The sequence below is a fragment of the Dermacentor andersoni genome, chromosome 3, assembly GCF_023375885.2.
Source record: "Dermacentor andersoni chromosome 3, qqDerAnde1_hic_scaffold, whole genome shotgun sequence".
Lineage (NCBI taxonomy): Eukaryota > Metazoa > Arthropoda > Arachnida > Ixodida > Ixodidae > Dermacentor > Dermacentor andersoni.
The window spans coordinates 85,581,687-85,590,568 of record NC_092816.1 but is presented as its reverse complement, the minus strand read 5'-3'; the positions used below and the strand labels follow the sequence as shown (position 1 = coordinate 85,590,568).

The following is an 8,882-nucleotide window of genomic DNA, read 5'->3' as shown; positions in this document are numbered from 1 at the left end:
TTGCTAATATTAAGTAAAATTTGAGACGAATTCTTCATTTAGCTCATTTCTGTTTACTTAACTATGACCTTGTTGGTATTGTAGATAACATATGTAAAATATAGCACTGCACTCCGCGCGTATTTCATCCCCCGCTGCGCTACGCCCTCGCTTTTTCGCTGTGCTCGTTCGCCCCGGTTGCGCCGACGCCTACGGTCGCCGCAGGAACGGGCGCCTAGACTTGCGCTCTGAGAGATCGGCCCTTCTTGTGGCCAAGGATGAAATGGTGAGCCGGGGATCCCGGATATATTTGAGGGCGTGCCGGCCCATTGTCAAGGCAGAAGGTGCCAGTCGACGCTGTCGTTCTGCTCGAAGTTTTCGGCCTCTGAGCTGACCGGCGAGAACTCAAGAGGCGCGTCTCAACCGCCGCAACGATGTCGCGTCACACAATCTTACAAAATAGTGCACGCAAGTCTGAAGGAAAGACAATGGCTTCGGCGTTTTTAGTGCAGGATAATGCCATTTGTACATATTGCAACGAAATACATACGACAGAATGATTCATTCAGCGAAAACGCGACAAAACGTATCCCCCAATACATCTCGTCTCTTCCGATGTGGAAGACATGGGGGACAAAAATTAGCCAGAAAATACGCACCGCCGTTCAAGGTGCACAACAGCTGATTTAGGGGAGTGCATGCTTGAGCACTACCACGGCGACGCAGCGCGAGTCACTAGTGGTCACGTCATATTACCCACTGATACTGAACAGCAACGTACACTTTGAAGACCATTATGCATGTCGGCAGGTTAGGAGACAACATGCCTGGATACGACCGTGGTGACTTTGCGTGAGTGACTAATGGTCACATCATCTTACTGGGCGATACTGAGCATATATCTGCCCTTTGAAAACGATTTCGTTGGATGCGTATGTTGCATGTGCCAGGGAGCATAACCCTTTCCACGTTCACGCCCTATGTAGACAACACTCGCCGGGGCACGCAATACCGAAGTCATTAATATAGGTATGTTAAGATGCCGACATTTTTCTTAGATCACTGTCAGTGCTCTCTTACGAGCTTCGCGCTGTTGCGCTTTAGTTACCTTTCTCGCGTTGAGAAATATTTTTCTCCTTGTTGTGAATTTACCGTACGTTTTGCTGAATAGGAACTGCTTCTTAATTAGCGGAAATAAACTAACAGAGGCGTTAAAAGGCACATCCGTAGCGACAGTATAGCTGGCCATATATGTAAACCGGTTCGTCATGCGTGCGTTGTCTCCAGCAGCCTGGGGTGCGATTTTGTAGAAATGACTTTTTTCATGCCAATGCCTTCTCGCGTGACGTCACCGATTTTGGAAATTGTGTGTACGTAGGCACGACGTTTTCTTGGATCGTCCAATCAGAAGCTCCCTTCATTGGCCGGATGTTTCTTTCGTATTCTCTTCTCTTTTTCCGGGACTGTATAGCAAATTTGTTTTGTAAAACGGCACTTAATAAAAGCGGACTTCCATGCTGCGTAAAGCAAATTCATTTTGTTACAGTACAACGCAAAAGCTGCCGCAGTCCAAAGAAATGCAAACGCAAGTGCTCTATTTTTGAAGTCGTAGCCACATAGTAGTCGGATGTGCATCCAATCCATGCCGTTGAGCGCAAGCAAAATGGCAGCCTTTGTTTACCTGTGAACAGCTGACAGCCCCTAGCGTGTCTGTCTGAACAGCTGACAGCCCCTTGCGTGCCCGTAATTGCGGCCCCGCCCCCGTCAGATACTGATTGAGGTGAGTAATTATTGCTCGTGTAGTGCTTGCATTGTCGTGTGGTTTTCGCTGCATGTCTGACGTGTGATAATTTCTTCTTTAGGAAGAGCCAAGAAGAATTATCCGTAGCCCCCGAGGTGAAACTTTGCAACATAGTGGATCGAGAACTGTCAAGGCATTTTCCATAGGGCACCGCCATGACATAACGATAGCTTCCTTAAAGTTATCGCTGCATCGGTAATACTTCCTGCACTGATACGCTCCGAGAAAGAAGCTGCTACAACATTAAATGTGAGTAGTGACTTCACCTTTTTTTACATTAGTGGTATAAAAAGGCAGAAATAAGTCGTAGTGAGCACTTTATGCAGGCGCTTAGCTTAGACAGAATGTTTGCCTCTAAATTTCTTACTGTGCTGCGGGCCGGCTGAAATTCCCAATTTGACAAAGAGAAAATGGCAGCAAAAGGGCCGCGGGTGTCCAAAGAGCAGGCGGCTATTCTCGTGCAGTTCATCGAGCAGCACCCATACCTGGCGAGAGCTTCTACAGAGTTCTCGCCACGTATGACTGCTGCTCGAAAAAACGAACTGTGGGAGGAGGTGGCGGCGGTGCTTAACGCACAGGGGCCAGCCGTAAAGGCCACCAGCCGTTGGCGGAACCATTGGGCCAAGATGGCCCATAAAGCGAAAAAAGAAGCGGCCAGGGCCGCGAGCGAGAAGAGGTGAGCTTCTAATGATGCTGACAGTAACGTAGTTCCACGTTGTCGTTGTTGCCGTGTTTGCAGGGCTACTGGAGGTGGCAAAGTGGGTGGCGTGGACGGCCGCGTCCTCGACGTCCTTATGAGGACAGGAGGGGTCCTTGTTTCCCCCCCTGAGTACTTCCCCGATAGCGAGGTGCGTACATTGGATTTAAAAAAGTGTTGTTTGTGTGACCTGCTGTGACCTCACAAATTTTCAGCATTACATTGGAACACAATATTGCAAAATTTTTAAGCCCTTTTTTTTGTGCAAGTGACAATATAGGTTATGTACTCTGAGCAGCAACTTGTGTACATGATGCGCATTGCACACACTGCTCGCAATGTCTGAACACTACTCTGATTGCAGGACGAGGCAAGTTCAGAGGAAGCTGCAGGGCCCAGCGGTTCCCGCAGAAATCTACCAGCGACAACTGCTTTCGTGGTGTCGGGCCCTGCAGCTGTTGCTGGGCCAAGTGGCCTTACACGTAAGGCAGTGACCTAGCTTTTGTAGTAGCATTGTTGTTTGCAGTTGCTGTATGATCTTGCTATGAAGTAAAGTACGTCACTCTGCTGTTATTACCTTTGTGTCCAACATCCAGCTCTCATTCCTGAAGGAGAAATGCAAGACTACAAATGACTTGATGTTGTAATAGAGATTCCTTGTGCTTCTTATGGGTTACTGCTACCAGCAACTTTCTGTGGCATCTTTTGCTCTAACTACCTGTTTTGTGTATCATTATTGTAGCTATGCAGCTATAATGACATTTCAAAGTGACTGGTTAGGACAATCAATCTGTGTAGGTCGGATAACAGTGAATGAGCAGTCTTTGCTTTTGCCTTGCATGAAGAGCCACCGGCTACGCCCCAGGTGCTGCGGCCTACGCCCCAGGTGCTGCAGCCTACCCCCCAGGTGCTGCGGCCTACCACCCAGGTGCCGCGGCCTACCACCCAGGTGCCGCAGCCAACCCCGCAGGTGCCGCAGCCAACCCCGCAGGTGCCGCAGCCAACCCCGCAGGTGCCGCAGCCAACCCCGCAGGTGCCGCAGCCAACCCCGCAGGTGCCGCAGCCAACCCCGCAGGTGCCACAGCCTACCCCCCAGGTGCCGCAGCCTACCCCTCGAGAGCCACGGGCACCCCGTAGACAGCCCAGGCAGCAGGAACTTGATGGTGCTGTGATGACGGCTACTGCCGCATACGTTCGCCAGAGCCAGTTGGAGGAAGCCAGAGTTCAAGAGGACACTCGCTTCCGCCAACAACTGCTGGAACAAAACCGGCAGGTATGTGCAAGGCCACAGATGTATATTTTTCTGCGTATGAAATTGATGAGCATATGACCTCTCTAAAAATTATATTAATCAGTGAACAAGCATAATGTATACGTGTAGTCCTGTGGTGATATCTTGTACACATTCGCGTGATATAACATGTGTAAATATCTACGCAATTATGTGGCAAAAAGAAAAAAGTGGCGTTGAATTCAAGGAAGCAGGTATAGCAATGTAACACTTCTTAATGGAATGCGACGGCACAAGTTTGATGGGCCAGAAAGATATTTCCAGTGTTTGAATATACAATGACAAGACAATAGCCTGCAAATGGGGATGAATGCAACACACAAAGGCCCTGTTACTGAGCTTCTGTAATTAAACTAATTACACATCTTTGCTAACAGCACCACGAGGCCCACCTGCAGAGCCTGCGGCAGCACCACGAGGCCCACATGGAGAGCCTGCGGCACCTCGGGGAGGAGGTGGCGGCAATGCGGGAAGTGGAGTCTCAGCGCCTCGAAGTGCAGCGGCAACGCCTCGAAGTGGCGCGTCGGTCGCACGAGACCAACGAGCGCCTGCTTCAGCTGCTGCTGGCTGCACTGGGGCATGGTGGCAGCCAAGCCCCTCCCCCCTCTCAGGCCCCACATAATTAAAGGTAGCATAGGCAAGGAATTTGTAACTTATCTTAAAATTTGCTGATGTATTAATGATATGAAGGGCAAATATTGCTAGTTTGCAAATAAATAATTGCTGAAGTCACCCTTTAATGCAACCATAAGTAGCATAGCCGTTGCAGCATGAATTTTTTCTTCAAGGTTTACTTCAGCCATAAGAGCGTGCACACCATCAGGCTCACCTGCAAAAGTGCCTGTAGGCCTGGTGTGTGTGGGCATTCCGACTGTGGCACTGCAATTTTGAGGTGCCTAGTTATTGTCATGTCAATTTAAGCACGACGCCACACTGCAAGTGTTCTACAATTTAATCCTTGTCATCGAATGGTGAAATTTTCAGGCCTTACTATAATGTCGAAAGCAACCTGTCAATATACACAGTAAAAAAGAAAAAAGTTATGAAAATTCCTTGCCTATGCTCCTTCTTTTCATTTGTAATGTTTATTTTTTGTTTGTTGCATATGCATATTTGTTTGTGTCACTACGTACTGAGCTGGAATGTCTCTTTTCTTGCACATCTGTCTCATTATCAAACAATTTGTTGTCATTCAGTAATCTTTCAGGTTGTGATACATTGTATTTTAGCCCTTGTGGTGCAATTTGTGTGTAATATTTATGCAGTTTGTCTTACTGAATATCATAATATGGTGCTATGGCTCTTTCACTTTGAGCACCACAACAGCATGTTCCTTTCACATGTAGTGATGTACCTATACATTTCGCTGTGATAAATATTCGGTTGGCATGTGATTTAAGCACCTGCTCATTTCTGTTGCTGGTGCAGTTTAAGCCAGTTGTTATTACTGTGTACTTGTGCAGTGTACAACAGTTTTCTTAAACGATGCATGCCGTTACCTGTGATATATTATGATGCAAGAACAATGTGATCCGATATTTATTCCAACATGTCTGTGATATGTTGCATAATGTCTCTACTACTGAGTACTCATGATTCTCACACTTCTTCAATGTAGAGACTGTCGCATGTGATGTGTACATAAACAAGTGTATGTTGAAGGCTGAAATACAGAAAGGTGCAGTTTTCCTCTAGTGCTTTTATTTACACATCGCAACCACATTTCTAGTGCTAGCTTGCACTGTACAAATATTACTGTTTAACATTGCTGAGTTCTGCTATATACAAGTGAGGTCACTTTGTTGAAATCTGTCAACTGCTCGTGCGTGCACACACTTCGCGGGAGCCACAGCGTTTGACATGTCGGATGACCAGTTGGACGGCATTTTCGTCACTCGAAAGGAACTTTGCCGTTGTTGCGAGACAAAATGGTGGAGGACCTAGAAGCTGCGCGTGCAACAGCACGTTCCATGGAGCGGAAGGTGTGACGTGCACTGTACATCTTGGCTTCTGTGAGCTTCTCTGTGCTAGTAGAAAGTGAGGAGACAGGCGCTTATGTCCATCAATGCGTAAGGGGATACGAGTAAGAATCGGGCTACATGCATCTAGATGACGACAGCAGCAACAAGCAAATTGTGGCAGACACTTTGAATATGCACTTATTTTTAGCTTGCTTTCAATCTCATGTGTCACCTCTAACGATACTGTTTTACTTACTATAAGTGCAGGCTTTACATAACCCTTCACTACACAACTTTTATGTACCCACCGTGGTTGCTCAGTGGCTATGGTGTTAGGCTGCTGAGCACGAGGGATTGAATCCCGGCCGCATTTCGAAAACACCCGTGTACTTAGATTTAGGTGCACGTCAAAGAACCCCAGGTGGTCGAAATTTCCGGAGCCCTCCACTACGGCGTGCCTCATAATCGGAAAGTGGTTTTGGCACGTAAAACCCCATAATTTAATTTTTTTAACAACTTTTACATTTCTCAACAAATCATGAATGCTTTGCATTACGCAGACATCAACTACAACTTAGCACGGGAAATGTATCTGCAATTTCACAGCATGAAATGCACAATGCAATTACTTAAAACTGTGTGCATGCACCTAACGATGCTGACGCTGCTGTTGACGTCGCAGCTGCCGCCGCACGCTCCTCAAATAACGCATGTGCTGCGCACGGGTTGTGCCAAACATGCCAATGACATTGTCGCGAACAGCCCGCCCTCTCAAGTAGTGCATTCTAGAGCCCGTGTTACGGGGCAGACTGTGTGGCGTGGGGTCGCCGTTATTGTCAAGCTCACTACTACTACTGCTGCTGCTGCTGTCGTCATCACTGTCATCGCCTGACTCGTCGCCTTCAGAAAGGCGAAGGTTGTGCAACACAGCACATGCCGCGACAATGTTGGCTGCACGTTCCGGCTCGTAGAGGAGGGTGCGATATCGCTGAAGACAGCGGAAACGGCTCTTTAAGAGCCCAATGCACCTCTCCACTACGGAACGCATGGCGGCATGTGCTGTGTTGTACTGCCCCTCGGCTGTGTGCACTGGAGGATGGCCAGGAACCGGGGTCAGGAGCCACGGCTCCAAGGGGTAGCCACTGTCACCTGCACAAAGATGGAAATAGTACATTGAGTACTCCGCTGACGAGAGGCAAGTTGTCAACTGAGGAAAGCTACAGCATCATTCAACAAAGGTAGACTTCAGGGTTGCAAGTCCCAAGTAAAAGCATGAGTTGAGCATGTCCATACCCGTCACAAACTCTTAACCAATTTACAAGTGTACGCGGTGCCTGCCACAAACAAGAAATCAACACTTGTTGGTGCTATCAATGACAGTAGTAGCAGTAATGTGTGTTCATTTCTTCTGCTTCTGGCAGTCACTGGGTGCAGAAAGCACTAATACGTGTTGCTTTCGTCAGCTCCTCGCAGACACATAATGTGCTTGTAACTTAACACTTCGAACATTGCCAATGGTGGCAGTCAATGTCTTAATTTTCTTTTTTTACTCCGGAATTACTGATGTTCTTGTGGTTTGGTTAAAAGTTTGGGTTGGAGCGGACACGGCGTTCTGCGCTGCTGAAGCGTGACTGCGCCAAAAAAAAATGTTTTTTTCTCACCGAGGAGGTATTCCCCGGCATTCACGATGCGCCCCGCTTGGAACCGCCGGCGCAACCATGTCGTCCGCCAGACAAAAGCGTCGTGGTCCGACCCCGGTCGCATAGGGTCCAAGGCCAAGATTTTCATGTCCGCGTCGCAGATCTGAGGTAAAACGTAAACCAGAGAAAGTGCCCGTTGGCAAGAGCAACGTAACTTTCAAAAAGGATCGCAGAAAACGTGAGTTTTACTTACGAACATGCAGTTGAGGGCGTAGTATCCCTTGCGGCACATGAACACAGCCTTGCGCTCACCCTTGGGTGCGATGATGGCTATGAGGCTGCCGTCTACGCATCCGATGACGCCGGGGATAACGCCGCGCCGAAGGAAACCCTCCTTCACGGCTGCCTTTTCCTCGGCTGTCTTTGGAAAATGGACCCACTTGTTGCGGGCCCCTGCGTTCACGACAGCCTCTGCCACACGTCGCACGCACTCGCTCACCGTCGACTGCGACACACGGATCGTCTCCTCGCTCCCAACGGACGCTTGGAAGCTCCCGGTAGCAAAGAAGCGCAGCGCACACAACACTTTCCGCTCCACCGACAGTCCCGTCGCTCGCTCAGCTTCTAGTTCCCCCGCCAGTTCCTCGCACAACAACCGCACCGTTCCCTTCGAGAGGCGAAAACGCCGTCGAAAATGGTCATCCGGCATGTCAAACGCGTCGTCTGGCTCTCCCTGTTCACGCCGGCGACGGCGAAGAGCCACGGCCATAGCGATCAGAGGGGCGGCCATTTTTTTCATGCCTTCGGAAACGACCCTGCCTCAGGCCGTTCCAAAAATCCGTGCCTTTTGCTCCGCATAATGAGTGCCTCAACGTCACGATGACGATTACAGTTTTTGCGGGTTCCTGACGTCGCGTGATTGACAGACAAAATGGGCGCGGCCCGGTCATTTTCGACCAATGGCTGCTCAGTGATGGCGGCAAAAGGCATGGAAAAAGTAATAGAATTGCTACAAAATCGCACCCCAGTGCCGTGAGCGCCGGCGTGGAAGGTTGATCACTGCCTACCACTTGTGAAGCGCTGGTAAATGGCATGGGTAGATTTTGGGAAGTGGCAGAACAGACCCTTAGGACTTCAGAAGAGTGGTAGAACTCTATTGCACACCTTCGCATTCTTTGATGACCGAGTTGCTTGGATTTGCATGCATCTGCAAAGGTATTTTACCGTCATTTTATGACATGAACCAATGCGGCTCAGAAGGAAGGAAAACGGCGCAGGTGACGCTGCTTTCGTCTCGGCCTCTTACGAAGGTCGGCGCGACGGATGGTGTCTTGCGTCGTCGCCTTTTCTCCGAGACTGCGCATTGATTGAGCATGTACCGATCGAGTCAGCGGACGCTTTTTCGGCTTTCCTCGTCAGTGTCAGATAAATTCCGGAGACTGTGGTGCTTCGCTTACGAGCACTTCAAACGTCTATCGACCTGCTGTGGCCTTGTATGCAGTGTCAGTCCAGG

The 8,882-nt window shown here is 49.0% G+C and overlaps 2 protein-coding genes across 4 annotated transcripts; one reads left to right on the top strand and one right to left on the bottom strand.

Annotated features, from left to right (window-relative positions):
• Nucleotides 1-1,273: 1,273 nt before the first annotated feature.
• On the top strand, nucleotides 1,274-5,457 carry LOC129380386 (uncharacterized). Of its 3 annotated transcripts, XM_055061203.2 has the most exons (6): nucleotides 1,274-1,759; nucleotides 1,842-2,029; nucleotides 2,520-2,628; nucleotides 2,842-2,959; nucleotides 3,323-3,750; nucleotides 4,146-5,457. In XM_055061203.2, coding segments are annotated over exons 2-6 (906 nt in total). In that variant the 5' UTR covers nucleotides 1,274-1,759; nucleotides 1,842-2,027; the 3' UTR covers nucleotides 4,395-5,457. The 3 variants fall into 3 exon arrangements, with proteins under 3 accessions (XP_054917178.1, XP_054917175.1, XP_054917169.1); XM_055061200.2 differs by having other exon boundaries at nucleotides 1,274-2,029; XM_055061194.2 differs by lacking the exons at nucleotides 1,274-1,759; nucleotides 1,842-2,029 and adding an exon at nucleotides 2,037-2,456.
• On the bottom strand, nucleotides 5,453-8,390 carry LOC129380381 (putative nuclease HARBI1). The gene is made up of 3 exons (XM_055061189.1): nucleotides 7,623-8,390; nucleotides 7,391-7,532; nucleotides 5,453-6,878 (listed from the first exon to the last, which is right to left on the bottom strand). The coding sequence occupies exons 1-3, from the start codon at nucleotides 8,166-8,168 to the stop codon at nucleotides 6,379-6,381; spliced, it is 1,188 nt and encodes a 395-aa protein (XP_054917164.1). The 5' UTR covers nucleotides 8,169-8,390; the 3' UTR covers nucleotides 5,453-6,378.
• Between the last annotated feature and the right edge of the window lie 492 nt (nucleotides 8,391-8,882).

What these genes read in the sequence shown, in the direction of transcription:
- LOC129380386 (XM_055061194.2), top strand. Translation starts at nt 2,191, where the DNA reads ATGGCAGCAAAAGGGCCGCGGGTGTCCAAAGAGCAGGCGGCTATTCTC. An exon ending in AGGGCCGCGAGCGAGAAGAG is followed by an intron (nt 2,457 to 2,519) that starts GTGAGCTTCTAA and finishes CCGTGTTTGCAG; the next exon opens with GGCTACTGGAGGTGGCAAAG. An exon ending in TGGGCCAAGTGGCCTTACAC is followed by an intron (nt 2,960 to 3,322) that starts GTAAGGCAGTGA and finishes CCTTGCATGAAG; the next exon opens with AGCCACCGGCTACGCCCCAG.
- LOC129380381 (XM_055061189.1), bottom strand. Translation starts at nt 8,168, where the DNA reads ATGAAAAAAATGGCCGCCCCTCTGATCGCTATGGCCGTGGCTCTTCGC. An exon ending in ACGCCCTCAACTGCATGTTC is followed by an intron (nt 7,533 to 7,622) that starts GTAAGTAAAACT and finishes GTTTTACCTCAG; the next exon opens with ATCTGCGACGCGGACATGAA. An exon ending in TGCCGGGGAATACCTCCTCG is followed by an intron (nt 6,879 to 7,390) that starts GTGAGAAAAAAA and finishes ATCTTTGTGCAG; the next exon opens with GTGACAGTGGCTACCCCTTG.